Genomic DNA, 25,823 nt, shown 5'->3' with positions numbered 1-25,823 from the left:
GGACTGTGGGGGAAACCGGAGCACCCAGAGGAAACCCACGCCAACACAAGGAGAACATGCAAACTCCACACAGAAATGCCAACTGACCCAGCCGAGGCTCGAACCAGCAACCTACTTGCTGTAAGGTGATCGTGCCACCCACTGCACAACCGTGACGGATTAACCATAATTTTCATTCGCAACAGTTAACAAACATTTGGTTGTCTAAATATACTAAATATACGCCATATTTACATTTAGTCATTTAGCAGACGCTTTTATCCAAAGAAATAGGCCATATTTGTATTTGTATTTGAAACTGTTATCAGATCATTAAATAAACAAAAATAAATATTAGGCTTTTACTCATACCTGTACCTATAATCCAGTAAATGCAGAGAAACTGACATTTTTTTAAGTGGTCTTTTTTTTCCCCCACATAGCTATATATGAATTCAGAATTGTTAGCCTCCCTGAATTATTAGCGCCCCTGTTTATTTTTTTTCCCCAGTTTCTGTTTAACGGAGAGAAGATTTTTTTTAATCACATTTCTAAACAAAATAGTTTTAATAACTCATTTCTAATAACTGATTATCTTTGCCATGATGACAGTAAATAATATTTGACCGGATATTTTTCAAGACACTTCTATACAGCTTAAAGTGACATTTAAAGGCTTAACTAGGTTAATTAGGTTAACTAGGCAGGTTAGGGTAATTAGGCAAGTTATTGTATAATGATGGTTTGTTCTGTAGACAGTCGAAAAAATATATAGTTAAAGGGGCTAATAATATTGACCTTAAAATTATTATTTTTTTAAATGTAAAGCTATTTTTATTCTAGCCGAAATAAAACAAATAAGACGTTCTTCAGAAGAAAAAATATTATCAGACATACTGTGAAAATTCCCTTGCTCTGTTAAACATCATTTGGGAAATATTTAAAAAAGGAAACTGTATATATCGAGTTCAGTTTTCAAAAGCTTTATCATTACAGTGATATGTAGAGAAGGTAAATCTTAACATATGCGTACGCACTGGCCCACTTAAGCACCATCATGAGCGGCCCTTAACAGTCCCATGCATCAGTGAATCACTCCCCCGACTTCTGTTTAATATTTGATGAGATCAGTTCCTCTTGACTGGTTTTTCTGTGTTTCTGGAGTTCTACTTTGCAGTCTGTTCTGTGCAAGAGGTTTGAAATGGCTCTGTGAAGTTTTGCTTGTGCCATCAGAAAAGTGGGTCTCAAAAAGCTGTTTGTGCTTGATGGCAAGGCTCAATGAAAGTCTTAAAAAAGACCTAAAATCAAGTTTCAGGTCTTTATTGGCACGGCAACTTTCTAGAAATGAAAATGAAGATATGAGTGATTAAAAGATTTGTGAATTTTAGAAATGATCTATTATTTTAATAAGTCTGTTCCTCAACCTACTGTTATTTTTCATATGAAAATTCAGTATTGGATGTACCTGGCTATGCAGTCTATACACTATTGAGATATAAAACTTGACTAAAAACAGGGTCTGCAAAATGCTTACTGATTTAAACAGGTGGTCCACTACAATATCATATTTTAAGCTTTAGTTGATATGTAATGTAGCTGTGTGAACAAAAACAACATCTCTGAATGTAATATGCTCAATGTTTAAAGCAAAGAGAGAGAATTACTTTTACAAAGTTAGCTTAGCAAAGCCTACAGCGAACAAATTTGGAGACTACAAAAAATACATCTTGGTTAGTGAGATCACAAACGCTTCAGGTTACGCACATTAACCTCACGCACACACCCTGCGCAGCGAAGGGGCGTGGCCAGAGGCGCTGTAATGTTATAGCAGAGAAAGCTAAAATGTCGTCCAAATGCTGCTTTTCCACAGAGCTTGTTCTGTTTCTGTATTTGGGCTTCCAAAGGACACGACACAAAGAGAGAAGTGCTTACAGTTTAATTTTAATTATGGTCCAGAGAATTATTAAAAATATATATTTTTACAGCTAGCATTTGACAAAGGAGAACTTCCAGAATATCTCCCAGTTCAATGCTGGATTCGGCTAAAAACTCCTCCAACCAATGAAGCTCTGGATTGTGAGCCACAACCTGTAAGTGTTTTTATTTGTTGAAATTGATCACCTAAATGCACAGTTTTTAGCTTTAACAGTATGTTGTAGCGAGGACGTAAACAAGGATGTAAACAACAGGAAATGCTGTTTGGCACCGCTAACAATTTAGCTACAAATTCATATTTATCAATCAAATCGCTGTAAACACCCACAATCTTCACCAGCACTGCAGTGTCTCTCTATGTGGTTGCTTTTCTTGAGTTCTACATCTCAAATAACTCTGATTTACACACTGCATGAAACATAATTTTCAGATATCTGCTTTCTCTCAAGGTTTTTTTTTTCATTCTCTTTCGTCAATTGGTTAAGTTTGTTCCTCGCCACAGGCTTGCTTGGTTTGGGACTTTTAGAGCTGTTCATTGATGGATTTGCTCTTCAGTGTTTGGACTTTCAGCAGTGAAAATTAAACCACACTGAACTGAACTTCAACTCTGAAAACTGGACTGAAACTGTTTCAATTCACTATAACTTCTATGTTAAGCTGATTTGACACAATCTACATTGTAAAAGCTCTATATAAAAATACAGGAAATGAGCTGAATATCCATAACAGGGGTGCTTCATAACTTATAACTTAAAATAATAAAACTACTTTCAGCAGATCTCGAGCAGCTTAAAACTCAAAACAATACTTTCTGCACAATATTATGGATGCTTTAAATCTTACTGTAATGTAGGGAATGCAAAGAGAATAACAAACTTGAGTAACAAAAATCACAGAAAAATCAACAGTCTTGGCCAGATAGAGCTGTCATACTAATGTGATGTTAAAATTCCAAGTGCAATGCTAAAAATGAAACACGAAGCCAAACTTATCTGTCACTCAGTTTTCTGAGCAGACTCAGAGTTAACAGTTTCAAGGGTGAAAATGAATAAATACAGCTCATAGTCTGTTTACATTAAGGCTCTAGCATTGCTAGCCCTGTTTCTGAATTACAACTGTAAAACATTTCTTTGCCTAAAAGTGAGGTAACCTGAAGTACAGAGCTGTCAATTCAATTCAATTCAATTCACCTTTATTTGTATAGCGATTATACAATGTAGATTGTGTCAAAGCAGCTTCACATAAAAGGTCATAGTAAATAGGAACAGTGTGTTCAATAGGATCAGTTTGTAGTGTTTAAGTTCAGTTCAGTTGAGCTCAGTTCAGTGTGGTTTAATAATCACTACTGAGAGTCCAAATATTGAAGAGCAAATCCAACGATGCGCAGCTCTATAGATCCCGAACCATGCAAGCCAGTGGCGACAGCGGAGAGGGAAAAAAACTTCACTAAATGGTGAAAGTGAAGAAAAAAAACCTTGAGAGAAACCAGGCTCAGTTGGGCACGACCATTTTAATTTCTCCGCTGGCCAAACGTCTTGTGCAGAGCTGCAGTCTCAGCGGCGGAGCCTCAGCGAAGACTCGTCTGTCTCTGGAGTGTCACAGGAATCAGTCTCATGTTCTCCACTCCTCCATGACCACCACAGTAGCTGCTCAGGATACGGCCTGGTCCAGGATATACCTATATGTAAGTCTTTTATCAATTAAAGAGTTCTTGCATATTGAGTCTGAAACTGTCCTTATTTTGTGTATAATAATTTTATAATTTCTTTTTTAATTAGTTTTCTACAGATAGTCATGTTGTTTTTGTTAAAATGTACTTTTATATAATTTTTTTAAATGTACACTCACCGGCCACTTTATTAGGTACACCTTACTAGTACTGTGTTGAACTTCAGAACTGCCTGAATCCATCAATAAGGTACTGGAAATATTCCTCAGAGATTTTGGTCCATATTGACATGATAGCATCACGCAGTTGCTGCAAATTTGTAGGCTGCACATCCATGATGCCAAACTCCCATTCCAATACATCCCAAGGTGCTCTATTGGATTGAGTTCTGGTGACTGTGAAGGCCATTTGAGTAGAGTGAACTCATTGTCATGTTCAAGAAACCAGTCTGAGATGATTCACGCTTTATGATATGGCACGCTATCTTGCAGGAAGTAGCCATCAGAAGATGGGTACACTGTGGTCATAAAGGGATGGACATGGTCAGCAACAATACTAATACAATAACAATACTCAGGTAGGCTGCGGCACTGACACAATGCTCAATTGGTAATAATGGGCCCAAAGCGTGCCAAAAGAATAACCCCCTCACCATTACACCACCACCACCAGCCTGATCTGTTGATACGCAGGTTGGATGGATCCATGCTTTCATGTTATTGATGCCATATTCTGACCCTACCATCTAAATGTTGCAGCAGAAATCGAGCCTCATCAGACCAGGCAATGTTTTTCCAATCTTCTGTTGTGCAGTTTTGGTGAGCTTGCATGAATTGTAGCCTCAGTTTCCTGTTCTTAGCTGACAGGAGCTCATCCGCCTCGAAGTTGGACGTGTTGTGCATTTAGAGATGCTCTTCTGCATACATCGGTTGTAACAAGTTATTTGAGTTACTGTTGCCTTTCCATCAGCTCGAACCAGTCTGGACATTTTCCTCTGACCTCTGGCATCAATAAGGCATTTGCACCTACAGAGCTCACTGGATATATTCTTTTTTGGACCATTCTCAGTAAACCCTAGAGATGGTTGTAGATGAAAATCCCAGTAGATCAGCAGCTTCTGAAATACTCTGGCACCAACAACCATGTCACGTTCAAAGTCACTTAAATCACCTTTCTTCCCTATTCTGATGTTCGGTTTGAGCTGCAGCAGATCGTCTTGACCATGTCGACATCCCTAAATGCATTGACTTGCTGCCATGTGATTGGCTGATTAAAATTCACGTTAATGAGCAGTTTGACAGGTGTACCTAATAAAGTGGCCGGTGAGTTTGTAAGCGGCCATCTTTGTATTTGTTTGTTCCTTTCTTTCTTTCTTTCTTTCTTTCTTTCTTTCTTTCTTTATTTCTTTCAATTTGTGTATGTTTTGGGACTTTACCCATGTTTCATTTTTACTTCATGGATTACAAAAGCTTTAAACCTCAGTATCTCAAAATTTCTCAGAAAGCAATAGTCAGAACCCAATAGTTGAATAATTCCAAATAGCCGATTTGTCTGAACACACAGTAGCTCACGTTAGCTTCTCATGAGTATGAGCTAAGCCCAATTATTTGAGATCCAGCACTGAAGAGCCTCACTGGGAGTTTGTTGTAATTTGTCCTGTTTGGCAGCCAGTCTAGGCATGAGGAACAGAGCCAAATTTTGATGTTCCCATCCAGTTTCCAGAGTATTTACAATATCAGCTCTTGGTTTTTACATTATACGTCGTCTTCACAAAATGTTCCTTTTTTTTAACAAACAGCCATCCATGTCTGACAACAGTTTGGCTGGGATTACATTTCCCAAATGCATGGAATGTTTATGTAAGACAGCGTCAAAACTCCAGAGTTCCAGAATATCAGATCTTAATTTGTCTCTCTGGGAATGTGTTGCCCTTTGTTTTAACTGCATAACCTTTCATGTGCATATTTCCAAATTTAAACAGGAAACATGGGATTGCTTGTGAAAACATGAGGGAGGACATAAAACAAATAGCTTTCAAATCAAGAAGATGTAGTAAACTTTAGCTAAGATGTGAACGACAGAAAAAAATGGCATTTTAAATATATTATATTTGCTTGGAACTATCATAACATTGGTAATAATTTGTGGTAACTTAATCGAGTTGTTTTCTTTTATATAAGAAAAGACAGATAAAGGAAATGACAGATTAACGTGAGAGCTTTAGTCAACTCTGTCTTGGACTGTGTTCAAGAGAATACAGATGCAAGAGAAAGCTAAAGGCCATACTAATATCCTTCGGTCAAAAGGGCTCATTGCTTCAGGACGCAAAAGAGGTCATCGAGAAGTAAACAGGAAAAGGACTGTATTGATGCAAACAGGGCTTACCCTAATTCTCTCTGTGTTTGTTTTATTCAGTTCTGCATCAACACTTATTGCAGAGATTCTACGGCAATGGTTTGTTTTTATAGTCGCTAAAATGTCCCCCTGATTTTGAGGCAATGAACTGTGCTGACTGTGTTTTGGATGTCATCAGACTTAAAATGGATGAAGATGAAGGTTTTCTGAGACTAAGAACTGTGCTACAATGAGAAGACGTACATGTATTGACTAGTGACAGTGTGGGAAGAGAAGATCAGAAGATGTGTGGTGGAAGATCTTGGAGAAATCCATTTACAGGCATGCAATTTTGCTGACTATTTGTGGTCTATATTAATATTGATGCATCAGCATTAATCTGAATCTAAGAGTGTGTTCACACTTGTAATTTTATTATCTTGGTTTGTTTGCTCCAGATCAGACAATGCAGTCACACTTACTTACTGTACAATATATTTGCTTTAAATACTGTAAATAAATTCAACAATGATGTTTTATAAACAAATTTCGGGAGGAGCACGCGCAGAAGTTTCAGTATCAAATATGTCATTGACAATTATTCTATTATCCAATCAGTTCTTGACCAAACCCCAATATATACCAAAGCTGTCTTACCTGCAGCATCTTACGACTTTAGCATCCCTCCACCACCCCGTCACCTCACCTCTTAAGCATTACAATCCCGGGGGGAGCGTTCTGGGGCCGGGCTAGATACTTGGCTCGAATCCCTATTCCTCTCTGTTTCCTGATAAGAGGAATAACTCGAGTTTGGGTGTCTTCCCCGAGCTCAGAGCCCTCTCCCCGGACAGCACGCCAAATACGTTTTATTCTGAAACTAAGTGTGAACTCGTGAATTATATATAAATCAGTTCTGAGAAGCAGATTAGTCACGGTTTTGTTACATAAATATAATTTGCAGAATAATTCTATTTTCCATCTATATACTCAGCAGACACAACATCATAAGACATTAATATTAGGTTAGATTTAGGTGACCAGCATCTAAGGACAATGATATTTTGATGTCCAATAATGACATGAAATGACGTTGATATTTGGTAGATTTTAGGTTGTGTTGGAAAGTGACCAAAATACAATGCCAAACATCTTAATTCAATTCCTGTATATTTATATAGTGCTTTTACAATGTAGATTGTGCCAAAGCAGCTTAACATAGACGTTCAAGTAAATGTAAACTGCGTCAGTCCAGTTTTCAGAGTTGAATTTCAGTTTAGTTCAGTTCAGTGTGGTTTAATTTTCACTGCTGAAAGTCTAAACACTGAAGTGCAAATCCATCAATGCGCAGCTCTAAACGTCCCAAACCAAGCAAGCCAGTGGCCACAACGACGAGGAACAAAACTTCACCAGTTGACGAAAGTGAAGGGAAAAAATACCTAGAGAGAAACCAGGTTCTGTTGGGCACAACCATTTCTCCTCAAGCCAAACCTCTTGTGCAGAGCTGCAGTCTAGGCACCGGAGACTGAAGAACGCTGGACGTCCATCGTGGAGAACTGCAGTCAGTCAGTAACCTTTCAGGAATCAGTGAAACATACTTTTCAGGAATCAGTCTCATGCTCTCCGCTCCTCCATGACCACCACAGCATCAGCTCAGAATACGGCCTGGTCCAGGATTATGAATACCTTGGTATCATTTCTTCACAGGTCTTGGATCGCATCCGTGGTGCTGCATAATCTCAATGAATCAGGAATCAGGATGAGTATCCCCAGGTGGAAATAGAGAAGAAAGAAAATAATTAGCGTAGCTGCTGTGCATAGTGTATTAAAATGAGATACGAAAATGTGTTATAAATGAAAATATAGTTGAATAAACAAACATGTAAAGCATATAAGGATTAACCCAATGCCATATTGACATCAAATTCTGACATTTATTTGTCAGGTACAGCAAGCAAAATCCAATGTCTGATAGATGTCATATTGGTCTCGTCCACACAACGTCATCATTAGACGTTAATACTTGGTTGTTTTTGGGTTGCGTTGGAAAGTAACTGAAAAAAGCGTTACATGCAAAACTGTTGCAAACAATTTATTTGTGTTGAATTTAAACAAACAAATTAAATTGAGCAATGTTCAACTTAATTTGTTTGTTTAAATTCAGCCCAAATAAATTGTTTACAACCACTTAACGTAAAAAAAAATTAAGTAAATCCAAGGAATCATCTTTATATAATTTTTTTCAGTGCAACGTCAACCCGATTTTCATTTTCAAGCAAAATGCAACGTCCCAGATGCTGGGGTACAACGTCAATCTGATGTTGTGTTGACATTCTGTGCCTGCTGGGTAGGTTGCATTTACCAGATGATCAGGTGATTACACATTAGGAAACAATATGTAAGTGTAAAATATATTTCAAAATATATTTCAACACAAATTTGTGTTTTCCCAACACAAATAGATTAAGTTAACTTAACACTTTTAACAAATCTATGTAAATTGAACTTAAAAAAATTAAGTTGTCCCAATGAAATTTCAAGAATTGTGTTGTTTGAGCTCATTTTAATTAAGTAGTTTGAACGAGCAAAAAATAATTGTGTATACGGGATAACGGGATAATAATATATGTTTATAAACCGTAGGTACGGAAAGTATTCAGACTTCCTTACAGTTTTCACTTCTTGTTATATTGCATCCATTTGCTAAAATCATTCAAGCTATTTTTTTTCCTCATTAATGTACACACAGCACCCCATATTGACAGAAAAACACAGAGAAACAATTCTGTTTTTCTGTCAATATGGGGTGCTGTGTGTACATTAATGAGAAAAAAATAACTTGATGATTTGAAAAATGATTTTAGCAAATGGCTGCAATATAACAAAGAGTGAAAAATGTAAGGGGGTCTGAATACTTTATGTACCCACTGTAGGTATAACAATAAAAAAGTGTAACAATTCAGTTAAAGTCATAATTATTACCCCCCACCCCCAGTAATTAACAACATTTAGTAAATAATATAAATATATATATTTAAAAAATATAGCTTTAAGGAGCTAATAATATTGACCTTAAAATTGATTTAAAAAAAATTAAAAACTGCTTTTATTCTAAGACTTTCTCCAGAAGAAAAAATATTATCAGACATACTTTGAAAATTTCCTTGCTCTGTTAAACATCATTTGGGAGATATTTAAAAAAGAAAAAAAAAAGGGGGGGGGGGGCTAATAATTCTGACTTCAACTGTATATATTTACTTTTCTTTTTTCCAGACAATTTTTTAAACTAAGGGATGTTAGGTGTAAAATGCTAGATGTCACACAAAGGTTATTGCATAAAGGCTCAAATCTAAATATACTGCTTAGATTTAAAGTGATTTTAAATAGTATTGAGTAAATTAAATTCTTTAATGAGCAATTAAATTACTTATCATACAAATTAGAAAAGTAATTGAAATATAATTTCAATGGCGTGATGAGTAATTAATTACTTTTTTTAATTCACTTAGCCATCACTGGTGCACACGTACAAATTGGTATCGTATCAGTTGAGAACTCATGAAGAGCTTATAAAGTGCAGTGTGAAAGTCTAAACAGCTATCTGCCACACACATAAACGAGATCTACACACAAACTAAGATCTGTATACACAGAGAGATGTGTTTCAGACACCTGCATTGAACTATAATGGGTAAAATTGCAACTTTGACCAGAAAAACAGGTATGCTTGAGCACTAGGGTTGCACTTGTGATATCTTGTCATGTAAGCATCGTTAGATGTTGTATTCATTCATTTGACCTGAACCAGAGTCTGGAAGTAGACAGAGATTCATCTTTTCTAGGATCTCAGTCACACATTAGAACATTACAACAAAGTTTACTAAAACTGCCAAGTGAACACTTCTTAAATCTCATTAAAGTCATCAGTTATGCACACAAAGAGATAAAGACTCTCCAAAGATGATGTTTTTCCTTCAATAAGACTTGAGCTGAGAGAAGGAGAGCTGGAGTTAATGGTGGATCCGCAGTGAGGCACAGAGGACACAGGGAACACAAGCTAAGTGCTGTGGAGCTCTGTGATGCTGATGTGATGGGACAAGCCCAGTGAGCCGTTAAGGAGGAGGAGTGTAGATTGAGGTGGCTTTTGGGACAATGGGCCTGCTCTTCTCCAATAAAACATGAAGGCCTCATCACAGCATTCTGACCCCACTGTACAGGCTTTGTGTTGGGGACCCACCACTAACAAGTAGATGACACGAAACGGGACGTCGATTAACAATTTGGTCAGAATTTGTCTATACCTGTCAGCTTTAGAATAATATTTGTAGTTCATTTGATGAATGATCACTTATAAAGTATTACTTTTTTAAAATAATTGTTCCCAAAGGGAGTTATTATCAAAGTGGAACCATTTTTGGCCATATTTTAGTGGGAAGAACATTTTAACAATCTAAAAAATCCTTCTTCCCTTCAGACAACCATGCAGTGTCCATAATAGTAGTTGTTTTTTTGTGTGCAGTGTAAATATAACTCAAGTACAACACTTAAATATGAAATATAAAAGTTTTTAAAGGGGGAGACAGAAAGGCTCAGTGGTTAGCACTGTTGCCTCACAGCAAGAAGGTCGCTGGTTCGAGTCTTGGCTGGGTCAATTGGCATTTCTGTGTGTAGTTTACATGTTACCTGTTCGTGTGGGTTTCCTCCGGGTGCTCCGGTTTCCCCCACAAGTCCAAAGACATGCGCTATAGGTGAATTGAATAGACTAATTTGGCTGTAGTATGTTTGTGAATGAGTGTATGGATGTTTTCAACTGGGTTGTGGCTGGAAGGGCATCCACTGCAAAAAACACATGCTGTATAAGTTGGCAGTTCATTCCGCTGTGGTGACCGCTGATGAACAAAGGGACTAAGCCAAAGGAAAATGAATGAATGGGTTTTAAAAGGGAGTTTTTGACTTTATTGCAACAGTATTAAAAATCTAAATCTAAATGAATTAAAAAAAAATCTTAGTGTGAAGAACATTAAAAATAGAAAGAAATTCAAAACTCCTTTCTAATAAAAAGAAAAACTTTGTTCTTTGCATGTTATTTACCAGTGTTAATTTCGTTGACGAAAAATGTTCATCGTAATTTTGTGACAAACAAGTTTTTACCGATGAAAACCAGACGAAAACTAAATAAAAATTTAGTGATGATGACGACAACTATAATAAAAGTTTATTGATGTTTTTGTTGACTAATAAAAACAAGACGAGAATGGGATTGAGGGACGTTTTTGGAAAATATCCAATTAGAATTAATCTTGGTGTGTGACGCATGACGCACACACATTTGAAAAGTAACTGATCCACAGTAGACGCGGGATGCGATTACATCATCTATAGGGGCGTCTGTCTGATTAAACTATAATGAGATGGCAACTGCTAAGAGAAAAAAGATTCACGTTTGTCAAGACAGACAGTCCGTAAACCGTATAGGGAGGAAAAAAGCTGACAAAAACAACAAATCTAAAGTGACATCAGCATGCCAAGGAATCATACCGAAATTCCCGGTTAACTCGGATCTTTTTATTTACGTGTGTGTGTGCTTTTGCTTAACTGAAATGGAATAAATAAATGTATACAATAATTTAATTAAATTACATTTAAATAAAACCATATATATTTCAGTCGACTAAAATCATATGAAATTTAGTCAACTAAAACTAGAGTAAACTAAAAAGATTCATACGGCTAAAATATGACTAAAACTAAAATGGAATTTTAGTCAAAAAATTACACTGAAAAAAATTATTCAAAGATAATTCCTTGGATTTACTTAATTTTTTTTTACGTTAAGTGGTTGAAAACAGTTTATTTGGGCTGAATTTAAACAAACAAATTAAGTTGGACATTGCTAAATTTAATTTGTTTGTTTAAATTCAACACAAATAAATTGTTTGCAACATTTTTGCATGCAACACTTTTTTCAGTATACAACTAAAACTAAATCAAAATTTGCTGTCAAAATTAACACTGTGATATAGAGGAATCTGTATAGATGATAAGAGCCTTATAATAGAACTATGATAATTAAAACCTTAATTTTAATAATCGTAGAAAGAAATTTAGGGTACATAAACAATTAAAACAACCAAACTCGGTCAAAACCAATGGTTGTTGATGTTAATTTATAAAGCAACACTAGCATTCACACATACAGTACAATCCTGTAATCTGCCATAATATTTACAGTACTTGTACTTGTATACTGAACACATGCAGTACATGATCTCAATGTTATCACAAAATTGCCTTGTATGATGATGACAATATATCATTCTCCAATGCTGTCTTCTAAATAAACAACATAAACACATACATTTTTTCTTTTCATTTTTAGTTGCAAACAGTGTCATGTAAACATTCCCTAAATATTTTAAACCATCAGTTTGAATGTCACTTTGCGTTGCAATGTGTAAGACAAACACCAGCACTCCTCTAGCTGTGGCATGTCTGCACTCAGCCAATCTGTCCACTTGTCATTCTTAAAGAGCCTGGCACTGATATGTCTATCAGTCTGTCTGCTGTATAATCATTGGCTGTGCGTACCTCTGTGCTCTGTTTGACTTATTTTTAAACCCCTGAGAACAAGACAAGAGGCACAGCTTACTAAAAGAACAAGTGTTAATGGAAAATTGACATCAGGGCGGTCAACCTTTCATTTGATGGTGTTTTTAAATGTTATACATGAAGAGTGTATAGATGCAAAAACCTCTAAGCGCCATCTAAAATTTCTATCGAAAATGAATATTTTTCTCAGCCTCCTTTGTTTATGTTGAGATATTTCACTTTGAAGACCAGGATAAGGACGTATTGTTTGCCATAAAAGAGATATTACTGAAAAAACACACAGGAGCTTCATAAAACTGCTCATTTTAGAGGAAAGATTCAGACGGCATTTAGAGGTTTTTGCATCTAAACTCTTATATACACAGTACATATGCATCTGTGTGAGTGTGTGCATGTGAACCCATATTATTTATTAGTGTATTAAAGCTTTACACAAAGTGTGTTGCCTGTAACTGGATTAAGCAGATACAAACTGCATGTCTGTGTATAAACATCTGTAAGATTTATAAATAGCTCATATTTCCCTTATGTACAATGGAATTAGAGAGGCCTGGCAAGAAGGATTGTCTATATTTAGACAGATTGTACAAAACAACACTAGGTCAATCAGAAAATAATGCAAAAAAAAGCAAAAAACCAAACATTCTCAGCCCCTGCCGCACCCTGCCGGCTTCAACAAACTCCTTTACTTTGATTGTGCGACAACACAATGCCAGGAAACGGGACAGAAGTCCAGTTAAAGGTGCAAACAATCTAACCTTAAATTTATGAGTTTTTGCAAAACAGGCCCATGTCTAATAGACGTCTAGTGTGTGTATATCCCATAAAGACAAGCAGCTTTCCTTTTTAACAGATGTTCCCACAATTAAGTGCACTCAAATGTCAGGCCTATTTTTAGAATAGCTCAGTTTTTCAACAAACAAACAGAGGATGTATAGGCTAAACCCTGACCCTAAACTGCCTCCTCCTCTTCTTTAAAGATACAAAGTTTTCATATCTCTTGGGTAAACTTTTAAACATGCCATTTCTCTTTTTCATTTCTTTCCTCTCCTCCTTTCTCGAGATACAGTTGATATGAGATGTCTCCAATAATAAAAGCAGCGTTTTCAATTGGTCAGTGCTTCCCTGTGAAGGCGATGATTCACTAATGGTAATGGAGGGGCTGGCTTTTCCACCAGCTGCAACGCCACTCTCGAGCCTGCCCCATCTCACTTGATGACCTAATTGGCGAGCAGGTCAACTATGGAACAGGTTTCACCCATGAGCTCCGCTTTCTTTGAAATTTAACATTTAAAACGAGGTAAATGTGAGGTGGCACCGCTCTTTTTTCTTCCTCTTTCCCCCCTCACACCAGGCACTGCACTTCTTTTCACCGAGTCACCTTCGCGTCTTCAGCTCACCTGCCACTTTTGACACGACCTCGGTGTTCCCGCACAAGTTCTGCTGAGTCCCGCACGCTTCGCCAACAGGATCCAGTCGCACTTTAAGGACGCGGAAAAAAAACACGAAACTTCTGCCGGTGTTTCTTTTGGGTGTCTCAAGTTTACGCACAAGATGAGTGTCAAGTCTGACTCCGAGCCAAACAACAACGTCTCTCTTGAAGAGGAGGTGAGGGTTCTCTGCGTTTTAAAGATGGGTTTGTGAGGAGTTTGTCGAAGTGAAATGTTTTCAAACTTTTCTGAAGTGTTTGCCTCAGCGACTCTCCGTGAAGGGGTTTTCTTCATATGAAGAATGGAAAAATCACTCAAGAGAATTTTAAAAACCGTATTTTGTAGATAATTCCAAACTAAAACACTTTCTGCCATGCCAATCGTTTGATTAGAAAAATTACAATCGATTCGTTTGATAATGGTGTTTTTTTTTTTAAAGAATAATGAGCTATTTTGCGTCGTGTGAAGTTTATTGTCCATTCCTTTTATATTTTAGTTTGTGCAGTCTGTTAAAATCTAGTGATTTTTAGGTCGTTTTCTTAAGCTGTCATGTATCAGGCGAAAATCACTGCATTGTATGAAAGGGGCTTCAGCGTCACTAAATGTTTAAGTACAACTGATTTTAATTTGATAAGACATCCAGTTCTTTGTGCCAATCACATAACTTTAAAATGACTTTGGTTTGAGGATTTAAGTGTTGGATAATTTGAAATAAATTAAAACACTTATATTTAGCGGTTTGGAATATAATTTAACATTTTTTTATATTAAATTTGTACTTTTTTAATTTTTATACTGTTTTAATGACCTTCGCATTTTTGTGCTTTTTAAAAGTTTTGTGAAAAAGCAGGTTTACAGAAAATTTACATTGCATTACACTTAATTGTTACCTCAAAATAATTTCTAGACGTACCAAACTGCCAAATGGGGAAAAAATGTGTCGGTGCAGGTAAATGCAGCTATACCATGCAATTATGTGATGTCAGTATTTCAGCAGAAACTCTGAATATGATCAAAAGCAATAATTGTGATAGTTAAAATGTTTATTTTAAGATTTTTACTTATGTTGATTCAAATATATTCTGATGTCTTTTAAATGGATTTGCGTCCTCTCTTCAAAGGTGTTGGAATTTATTCTAAAATGTAACCTAATGGCGTTTAAATCATTAAGTGTGTAATCTGTCAGGTGAAGTAAGTCATTAAGGTGTAGCTGTGCAGGGTTGGGGCTCTGTTTGAGGGCCGAGAAATGGCATTGCGCTGTCGGGGTTGTTTCTGTGGGTCAGAGGAAGGAAGTGCTGTCACACTGTGCGATGTTGTCCATCGCTGTTCCTCTGCAGTCCATTGTGGCTTTGAACCTCCCCCTAAGTCAAAGTGAATGGATCCACATTTGTTTATTTCTGTAGCTATTTAGCTGAATGTAACTACATATTTATCTGTTCTAGGAACATTTGTGATTTAGTTTCATGTTTCACAAGAGAATTTTTATTACGCTAATAGCTGATTACACACCATGTATGCCACCCCCGCCCCCTTTTTTATTTTTAATTTGTTTTAATTAAATTAATACTGAAATTAAATAATTTGGAGGCCTGTCCCAATTAATATGTCGACCTAAGGTGCAATACTTTGGGATGACCTCTAATTTTTGCTGTTGCAATGTTTACTAACTCACAAATAATGTTAAAGCCATTTTATAATGACATTTACGTTTTACCTCACCGGTGTCAGATAATTGCCTTTTTAAGGACAGATAATGGTGTGTGTGTATATATAATGACATTTACCTTTTTAACATCAAATTATAGAATCTAAACCTTAACTAAGTATTTTAAAGGGGCTTTTTTTTTCTCCATTATTGTGCTGTTATAATCCATGGCATAATGTTCTCAAAATGACTATCGCTTTAAGACTATTTCTATGACAACATATCGCACAACAAAAGTTCCTTATGACAGACCTAGTAATTTGCATTCTTTTGTCTTCTATCCTTTTGTAATCCAGTATTTGTCAACATATATGTATTTAAATTAAATCGCATTCGATTTCTTTCTTGTATTTTACAGGTTCGAACTCTATTTGTCAGTGGTCTGCCAACAGATATCAAACCTCGTGAGCTCTATCTGCTATTTCGACCTTTTAAGGTAAAACAAATGTTTTAAATTGGGGATGATGTTCATTTTTGGTGAACTACCTTTTCTCACCTTCAAGTGGTTTAAAACATTTTAAGGTTATTATTATTTTTTTTTAATACTGTTGAATACAAAGATATTGAGGAAAGTATATGAAAGCCTGTAACCATTGATTTCCATAAAAGACAAACCAATACAATGATAGTGGAATGGTTGCAGGTTTCCAGCATTTGTCAAAATATAATCTTTAGTGTTCAACGGGGGAAAAACTCCATTATCGTTTGAAACGAGTAAAAGGTCAAATGAATTATGAAAAGTTTAAAATTTTGGGTGAACCATTTTTTTATATTATTATTATTTATTATTATTATTTTTATTTATTTTATTTTTTTATATACCGCTGGCTGTGATTGGGGGGGGGGGGGGTGCATGGATCCATATAATTCCTTCATGTCCCAGCTCAAATCTTTTAAGTTAACTAATTAATACTAACTCAAAGTCGGTTCAATCCATTTTAATTTGTAAATTAAGTTGTCCCAAAAAAACTACAGTTTCAGCTTTTAACTTTTTGTTTTGGGTCTTTTATTTTTCATTAAAGAATACAACATTTGTGTAGTGCAATAGTGTAAAAGTTTAGTTTTTTTTCCTTGTTAGTCCATCAATTTCTAGCTACCAAAATGGTTGTTAATGCATGTAGAGAACAAAAACATCCTTGGGACATATAAATAAGGAAGAAAAAATATCAGTAAAAGTATAAAATATATATATTTTTTAAATGCATTCATACATGCATACATTAGGCATGGGCCGGTATAAGACTGTGATGGTATGATGACCTTAGATAAGAATATCATGATTTCACTGTATTATGATTACCGCTCTAAAATATATTCTTTTTAAATGTACGGGTGTAAAAAAAGAAATGTATTTTGAGAAATGTTTAAAATATTTTGGAGCAGTAAACATGTCAGGCTGAATAATTGAAATGAATCATTGACTTCTGCTGCTGTCTTCATTGGTTTCTAAAACTGTTTTCTTTACAATTTAAAATGGCATCTTTGGATATCTTTTCTGCTGGAGATACTGTTGTTCTATAAATGTAAATTTAATAAATAAATAAATAAATCTTTTACAGACCTTAGGAATGATATTACAGATTTTTGGTGGCTTTAAAACCTTGACTTATCCTATGCCTAGCATAAATGCACGCATGCATCCAAAAAAAAGGGGGGAGGGGGCAATTATATGGTAAGGTGGGGAGAGAAAGAAGTGACCTTGGTCATAAGTGTTGCAAGTTATTAAAGATTTAAAGGCATGACATGAGACCATCTCCAGAAAAATTGTGTTTTTTTTTTTGAAGTCGCAATGAGTATGTTATTTGTTCCATTTCATACTGTTCCCACACTTGAATCCAAGCCTTATGACAGAGGTTCAGAACTTAGCCATCTGCATGTAATGCACTTTAAAGCTGCAGTAAAATAGAATTTATTCTCAATCTGCCATCGAAGCCTTCCGGGCATACACCTAGCAGAGCCACTGTGGGATCTTCAGAAAATTCATAAAGGAACATTTGTTTCAGCTTCATTTACATAAGTACTTTGACCAAGCAGCAAAAATAATCTAATTGGTCAGCTTTTTGTTTTTTAAATATACGCCTATACAAATTATATTGAAGTCATGACAAATATCTTTTATTTAACTTATTTTAGTTAATTAGGTTTTAACTTTTACTTCAGCCAGTTTAATTGATATGAGCTGTAATGACTTAAGTTTTTGATTCTACTAAAATAAATAAAATTGAACTAATGAATCAATTGGATGTGGATGATCATGTTTATAAACTGGGTGCTAGATCTGGGATCATGTTTGGAGATGTTCTGCTCCAGTCACGCAGGTTAGCAGTGCAGTAAAGTGCATCCTCTGTGAATGTCTCTATCTGACAGCACTGGCCTCTTATGGGGTGTGCGGCAGGAATTTCTTCCTTTTTTAAAGCATGTGACTACATTACTGCTAATTGGATTTCTTTTCCTTTTCAGGGTTATGAGGGTTCACTTATCAAGCTAACTTCAAAGCAGGTGAGACATTGTTGGATATTACAGCTGACCAGGTCTGCGGTAAATCAAAAACGTGTATATTTGCACTGCAGCTTTTTTTTTTTTTTCTCCTCCCCTGATAGTGTGTTTAAGGTGGATATCAATGTATTAAATCAACATAAAGAACTGCATATGTATATTTTAATTGATATAATATGTAATGTCTCTTGTCTATTCGATTCTGCTTTTGGCCATTGATTGCTCTTTCTTTCTTTTCCAGCCTGTTGGGTTTGTAACCTTTGACAGTCGTTCTGGCGCTGAAGCGGCAAAAAATGCATTAAACGTAAGAAAGCAGCCATCTGTAAGCAGTGGCTTGAATTATTGAGAAACTGTCAATGATGCCCTGCTTCATATTTGATGTGCTTTTTATATGCATTATCTACTTTACATACACATATTAAGGGATGTACTGTACCTTTTTGTAGCTGGTTTAGCACAGATGTCCGAATATTTGTATCGTTCTTGACATTAAATCAGTGCAGTTTCTGCTATTCTTTTAGCCTTATGGTATCCCGTATTTATTATAGGAATGTCCCGATCAGAATCCTTTAATATTGAGTCACCAAATAGTGTCCCTAACCAAGATTTGTATTTTTCTCGAGCTTAGTTCACTTGGGTATATTAAGGTTGTTCAATTTTAGTCTATATGCTGGCATCTCTGTAATGCATTAAAATATCCAAACTGTTCTTTAGTTTTATAAACTTAAACTATCTCTCGTTATTGTTAAACAGGATTATGGTACAAATTAGTATAGTGTAAACTTGAACGTCCATTATCCTTGCTGTTGTGAATTTAGAAAATGTGTCTGAACTTAAGAAAAAGAAAAAAGTTTCATCCCGCTGATGTTAACCCCTTCAAACCGGAGTTGTTCCAGTTTCCAGAAGAACCTTAAGTACTTTAATTTTGTATATATTTTTCCCTCATTTTTCTTTACTAAATGACACCAAATAAAAATAATGTCAGTCTTTATTTTCAATGGACATCAGGTCAGCACAGCTGTACTTGGCAATGATATAGCAACACGAAATTCCAAATAAAATGATATAAATTGTTAATCTTCACTTGAAGTGTTGTGCACAATACATAATTGAGAGCAATTCAAAAGAAGAGTTCACCCGTTATGAATTTATTTTCTGTGGAGCACAAAATGCATTTAGAAGAGTTAAAAACCTATAACCATTTGACTTTTTTATTTTATTTTTTCCTATGGAAGTCCATGATTACAGATTTTTAGCTGTTCTGTGCTCAGAAAAAAAAAAAAAGCTCAACTTTGGAACTGGAGAGAAAATGAAGTGCAAATTTTCATTTTTGGGTGAACTATCCCTTATGTCTAAACCAACTGAACTATTTTAAGCCCACTGTCCATTTTATATTTATAGATATAGATAGATAGATAGATAGATAGATAGATAGATAGATAGAATTATTATTTTTTTTTTAAGCTTGATTTTACAATTGATTTTTGACTTAGTTAATCTAATCCTCATACAAAGTATTTGCAAATATCAAGAAATGTGAATTAAACCATTGAAATTGTTAATAACAGTGAATATAGTTTATTTTCAAATTACAACAGGCAGAACCTTACTGCCGTTTGATTGGACAAAAGAAGTCCCATGTCATGGACAACAGGCTTTACATTTCGTTAAATGCCTAAACCTTGACCTGATATGTGGTGTCATTATTCAACAAGTGTTGTATTTGTTTATCGGTATGGAACTGCAAGAGCAGAACTCATTTTAAGCCCAGGAGTGCAATGGATTGAGTGTTTAGCTTTGAGCAATTACCTTTACTATCAAATATGATATTGTAGCAACAGAGCTTTGCTCATTGTGGAAATACTGCAGTGTACATGGTGTAACAGTTTAGCTGGGCATATCTAGGATGTTTTGCTCTATGCATCTAACACATTTGTATTTTTTTTCTGATTTAAAATCAAAACTTTCCTGAAGCTGATGCGGTTTAAAGTATTCCTTGTTCGCACACTAAATATCTTATTTCTGGATCTGATCGGGACATCCCTGATTCATTACATGAGTTGGTCTTTTCCAGCACATTACAAATAAGTGTTGTTTCTAAAACTCCAAGCCTCATACTTAGGACAGTCCACTCTAGCAATGTTTTCCTCTTGTCTTTTAGCGTGTAGTTTGTCCACTTCTGTATAGGTAACCACTAGCTTTGCTGTTCAGTCACTTTCAAAAGTAGTAAACATTCACTGCATGTGAGCACCAGCATAAGACACACTGCACATTTTGACCAGGGTCTGGCAGGCACAACCATCCCCATTACTCTATCCCCCTCCCCCCCTTGTGTCTCCAGGGGGTTCGATTTGACCCTGAAAACCCGCAGACCCTCCGGTTAGAGTTTGCTAAGGCCAACACGAAGATGGCAAAGAGTAAGCTGATGGGCACTCCGAATCCCACAAATATCCACCCAGCTCTAGGAGCGCACTTCATAGCACGGGACCCATGTAAGTTTCCGGCCCACACGGTAGTTCACACACCGCAGAGACAGACAGACCAGACACACGCATCTAGAGTAGCGCTTAGGAAAACACAAGAAGAAACTAATCCACCTCCACATGCATGTGTCATTAGCAAATGGCCTTTTCTGTTCTCTGATTTCTTTTACTGAAGTTGAGCGTTAGCACTTCACAACTCTTTCAGCCTCTCTTCTGTTCCAAGTCACTGAAGTTACCAGAGATCACAAAGGTACCAATGCTCAGTTCCTGCAGATTTTAAAGCCTGCTGGAATGTGAGGGCCTCCAACTCCAGCAATTTGTCAAACACTTATCTTTGATTTGAAGTGTTGATTTCGGTCATGTCTGATGTGTTCTGCTGGCTTTGAGTCAGAGGTGATGACTTGCTGTTCCTCCTCAGATGACTTGACAGGGGCGGCGTTGATCCCAGCGTCTCCAGAGGCCTGGTCTCCTTATCCGCTATACACCCCAGAGCTCAGCCCCGGCCTGCCCCACACTGCATTCACCTACCCCGCAGCCGCCGCCGCTGCAGCAGCTGCACTTCATGCTCAGGTGAGGCACTGCATTTTTCTAGGCAATAGTATGAACCGTTAAAGGGGTGGTGAATTTATTTTTCTTTATTGTTAATGTTAAAACACTCTTCTCCCTCCATCCCCAACCCCTCCACAAGATGTTTTTGTGTCATTCGAGAGGGGGGGGGGGGGTGTCAAGGCTCAGACACATAATTCGTGCCCTGGTTGTAAACGAATCAGCCTTTTTTTTTTTTTTTTTTTTTTTTTTTTTTTTTTTTTTTTTCTTTTCTCTTCCCACTCACTCTTTCATTCTTTCTACTCACTCACTCTTTCACTCACTCACTCACTCTTTCACTCACTCACTTTCTTTCTACTCACTCACTCACTCACTCACTCTTTCACTCACTCACTTTCTTTCTACTCACTCACTCACTCACTCTTTCACTCACTCACTTTCTTTCTACTCACTCACTCACTCACTCTTTCACTCACTCACTTTCTTTCTACTCACTCACTCACTCACTCACTCTTTCTTTCCACTCACTCACTTTCTTTCCACTCACTCACTCACTCACTCACTCACTCACTCACTCACTTTCTTTCCACTCACTCACTTTCTTTTCACTCACTCACTCACTCACTCTTTCTTTCCACTCACTCACTCACTCACTCACTCTTTCTTTCCACTCACTCACTCACTCACTCTTTCTTTCCACTCACTCACTCACTCTCTCTTTCCACTCACTCTCTCTTTCCACTCACTCACTCACTCTCTCTTTCCACTCACTCACTCACTCTCTCTTTCCACTCACTCACTCTTTCTTTCTACTCACTCACTCTTTCTTTCCACTCACTCACTCACTCACTCACTCACTCACTCACTCACTCACTCACTCACTCACTCACTCACTCACTCACTCACTCACTCACTCACTCACTCACTCTTTCTTTCCACTCACTCACTCTTTCTTTCCACTCACTCACTCTTTCTTTCCACTCACTCACTCTCTTTCCACTCACTCACTCTCTTTCCACTCACTCACTTTCTTTCCACTCACTCACTCTCTTTCCACTCACTCACTCTCTCTTTCCACTCACTTTCTTTCCACTCACTCACTCACTTTCTTTCCACTCACTCACTCACTCACTTTCTTTCCACTCACTCACTCACTCACTTTCTTTCCACTCACTCACTCACTCACTTTCTTTCCACTCACTCACTCTCTTTCCACTCACTCACTCACTCACTCACTTTCTTTCCACTCACTCACTCTCTCTTTCCACTCACTCTCTTTCTTTCTTTCCACTCACTCACTCACTCACTCACTCACTCGCTCTCTCTTTCTTTCTTTCTACTCGCTCTCTCTTTCTTTCTTTCTACTCACTCACTCACCAACCAACCATCTACTGTGATTTTGTCACTTACCTACACATTATAGCTATGGACCCACCGAGTAACCACAGAATAACACATTCCTAAATAGTCCCCCCTACCTCCTCCTGTTGACGTCTGACCAATAATTGAGTGACTACCTAACTTTCTAAATATTTAGTGAGAGTCATTAATGGCAAATGGTCCTGTGACAAAAGTATTTATAAAAAGCAACTGTTAGCGGTGACTGGTTTGGTGTAATGATAATGAATTGAGGGTGAATTGCTAAAGCTACTTCTAAGTTTTTGTAGTCCAAGCCTTTAGATTTCAAACTAATAATATATCAGATGAATATAATTGTGACTGTCATGTCAACTGATGGAAGAACCGGCACTAATTTTCTTAATGTTCATTTCTTCTAGATGCGTTGGTATCCCTCCACATCAGACTCCTCCCAGCCTGGATGGAAATCCCGACAGTTCTGTTAAAAAAAAAAAGAAAAGGTAAGATCATTGCCTGTATCCTGCAACTTGTACAATATCATGCAGAATAATAATAATATATTTTTTCCCCACTTTCCTTCAGGTTTCTCTCTTCAGGAACTGGATATCACCTTTTTGAATCTAATCAGTCCAGTTCATTTTGGATCTATTGATGTCTTTGGAATTGGGCCATGAAGAGATGAAGTTTGAGTTCTTTGGGCTTGTATTGAAGTCATATTGCCAACAGCACAAAAGTCATGTTTAGAAGATGGTACAATAGACCGTAACCATTCTTAATGGATACATTCATTGAGTTTCCCCCCCACTATATTCTGTTGACGATTGAGAAGGTGGTTTTCATTTAGTCTTCCATCAATTTTCTTTATGTCTGGGTCTTGGTTGTATGAGGAAAACAACTGAGTCCGACATTGAGCATGTTAGTTTTGGCATGAAGTGTAGCCCTGTGCATCATTCAAGTACGTTGCTTCCATGACCAGTGTAACCTTGTTCATTTTGTCTTGTTTGTGTTTTGTAGCTTGGTCAAGTTGAAGTTGGTTTATGTACAAAACTGTGGCCAGCTTCTTTTGAAGGGTGATTTTCCAGAAGACTGCTGATTTCCACTGAAATGCATCACAGGGTCTGATGACTTTACAAAATATGAGAATCTCCTTCTAGAGTGTGTGTATATGGGAAGAGAAGAGTTTGTGCAATTTAAAATAAGTAATCCGTATAAGTTATTGGTAACTCTTTCTTTGTACGTGTTTGTTTTTGTATCAATGACCTTTATAGCAGCTTCAGAGGTTAAGTTGTAATTTTTCTTTTGGTTTGACTGTCATTGTGGCACAAAACTAACAGTGTATGGACAGCAAATATTGCTGCTAACATGAAATTGCTGTTTCAAGTTAATACTCTGAATATAAAGATATGCTACAGTGGTGCATGATTTTAGTGTGGGTAATAGAAATGGTTAAGACATTAGAAATGTATTTGTAAAAAAAAAAAAGTGTTTGGTGTATAAAGAAATACTACTGTATGATATAGTATTAAATTGGGAATGCATTAAAATGCTTGTCTGTGTTTTATTTTTTTACTAAGTGTGAGATGATGTGCACTAGTTTTTGTTATGTAGTGTTCATAACGGCAATTCACAACTATATATATCCCAAATCTGCTTTATTTTATTCCATGGAGCACTAGATATTATCAGGACTAGTTTACCCCTTTGAATTTAATATAGTTTCCAAGCACACTGAAAAAACTTATTCAAAGATGATATCCTTGGATTTTTTTTTTTTTTTTTTTTTTTTTTTTTTAAACGTTACATGGTTGTAAACAATTTATTTGGGCTGAATTTAAACAAAAAATTAAGTTGAACATTTCTTAAATTTAATTTGTTTGTTTAAATTCAACACAAATACATTGTTTGCAACAGTTTTCCATGCAACACTTTTTTTCAGTGCAGTAAATGTTATCTAATAATTAGATATATTTCTGCAGATCATGTCTTTTTGGGTCATGGAAGTAAACTAAATCCATTTATTCATTTTTTTTTCTTATTGGACACAATATATAAATAGCATTTATCTTAAAGAACTGGTAGCCACATTCTATAGTGAAAAATAATGGAAGTCAAATGCAAAAGATTTTCAAATTGCATTTATTGAGGCAGAAGAGAAACAGCAGATCACTGCTGCCCTCTGGAGGAAATCACAGTAGAGTCTTTGTAATATATTCAATTGAGCTCCACCTCACTATTGCATTGCATTCGCATTGTGTGTGTGTGTGTATGTGTGTATATATATGTATGTGTGTTTTATGATGAAGATTTCAGATGCAAAACACATTTTTTCGCAGGCTCGTGTGTAGGTTTTGTCATTTAATATTTATGACAAAGAATAGGTTCTTGTCATTGCCCATAAAGAGAAATAACCAAACAAAAGGCCCAGGAAAAAACTTATTTTAGAAAAAAATAAAATTTATATATATATAATATATATATATATATATATATATATATATATATATATATATATATATATATATATATATATTCAATTCATGTCACCTTTATTTGTATAGCGCTTATACAATGTAGATTGTGTCAAAGCAGCTTCACATAAAAGGTCTATATATATATATATATATATATATATATATATATATATATATATATATGTGTGTGTGTGTGTGTGTGTGCGTGTGTGTGTGTAACATGATGAATTTTGATTTTAAGTATATGCATCCATCTCCCAGAGGGCCCTCCACGTAAGGGCTGCAACGTAACGTCCAGTTGCGTTATTTACTGAATTAGAGTAATTATACTCAGAAAATCATACTCAGGCAATAATGCAATCAATTATTACAAAAATAGTTCAGGACATTAGATATGTAGCCTACACGTGTTTCTAAACAATAACTGTTATTGCACGTGGAAAATGACGTCCGCGTCAAAGTGCCCGCCCCCTCATGAATAAAGAACCACCTATTATATGTGATTGGGTAATTCGGTGAGGAGCTGGATCCAAGAATGAGGCGCTTGACGCGAGTACAGGTGTTGTAAGTTAGGGCAAAATTTTCTTCGAAAGGTTTAAGTAGACTTTAGGAGAGTTGAGTTGGGTGTTATTTTCGGTAATTTTGGTTGTTTGACCTGCCATGGCGTTTTCTCTGGTGAGTAACGTTAGTTAAGACAGAGAAAGTCTGCCAATTCAGTTTCGCATCATTCGTCGTCCTTTTATCGAGTCTTGTTAAAGACCAAGTAATTTAACCGTGTTTTTTAATTTGTTTGCACCTCGTTTATTGTCT

General features: G+C 36.2%; 1 protein-coding gene across 3 annotated transcripts; it reads left to right on the top strand.

The window, feature by feature from the left end:
* Positions 1 to 1,975: 1,975 nt before the first annotated feature.
* Positions 1,976 to 24,086, top strand: rbpms2b (RNA binding protein, mRNA processing factor 2b). Of its 3 annotated transcripts, XM_056462013.1 has the most exons (9): positions 1,976 to 2,069; positions 3,458 to 3,598; positions 16,017 to 16,094; positions 18,119 to 18,157; positions 18,396 to 18,458; positions 20,496 to 20,646; positions 21,056 to 21,207; positions 22,962 to 23,042; positions 23,125 to 24,086. In XM_056462013.1, the coding sequence occupies exons 2-8, from the start codon at positions 3,545 to 3,547 to the stop codon at positions 23,025 to 23,027; spliced, it is 603 nt and encodes a 200-aa protein (XP_056317988.1). In that variant the 5' UTR covers positions 1,976 to 2,069; positions 3,458 to 3,544; the 3' UTR covers positions 23,028 to 23,042; positions 23,125 to 24,086. The 3 variants fall into 3 exon arrangements, with proteins under 3 accessions (XP_056317988.1, XP_056317986.1, XP_056317987.1); XM_056462011.1 differs by lacking the exon at positions 1,976 to 2,069 and having other exon boundaries at positions 3,342 to 3,598; XM_056462012.1 differs by lacking the exons at positions 1,976 to 2,069; positions 3,458 to 3,598 and adding an exon at positions 13,587 to 14,131.
* Positions 24,087 to 25,823: the final 1,737 nt, after the last annotated feature.

Source organism: Danio aesculapii, chromosome 7 (genome assembly GCF_903798145.1).
Source record: "Danio aesculapii chromosome 7, fDanAes4.1, whole genome shotgun sequence".
Lineage (NCBI taxonomy): Eukaryota > Metazoa > Chordata > Actinopteri > Cypriniformes > Danionidae > Danio > Danio aesculapii.
This window is presented reverse-complemented; position numbering and strand designations above follow the sequence as displayed.

Bases quoted from the DNA above. Each gene is read 5' to 3' on its own strand.
- rbpms2b (XM_056462011.1), top strand. From the start codon at position 3,365: ATGGTGAAAGTGAAGAAAAAAAACCTTGAGAGAAACCAGGCTCAGTTG. The intron at 18,158-18,395 runs GTGAGACATTGT...TTTCTTTTCCAG, and splicing joins TCAAGCTAACTTCAAAGCAG to CCTGTTGGGTTTGTAACCTT. The intron at 20,647-21,055 runs GTAAGTTTCCGG...GTTCCTCCTCAG, and splicing joins CTTCATAGCACGGGACCCAT to ATGACTTGACAGGGGCGGCG.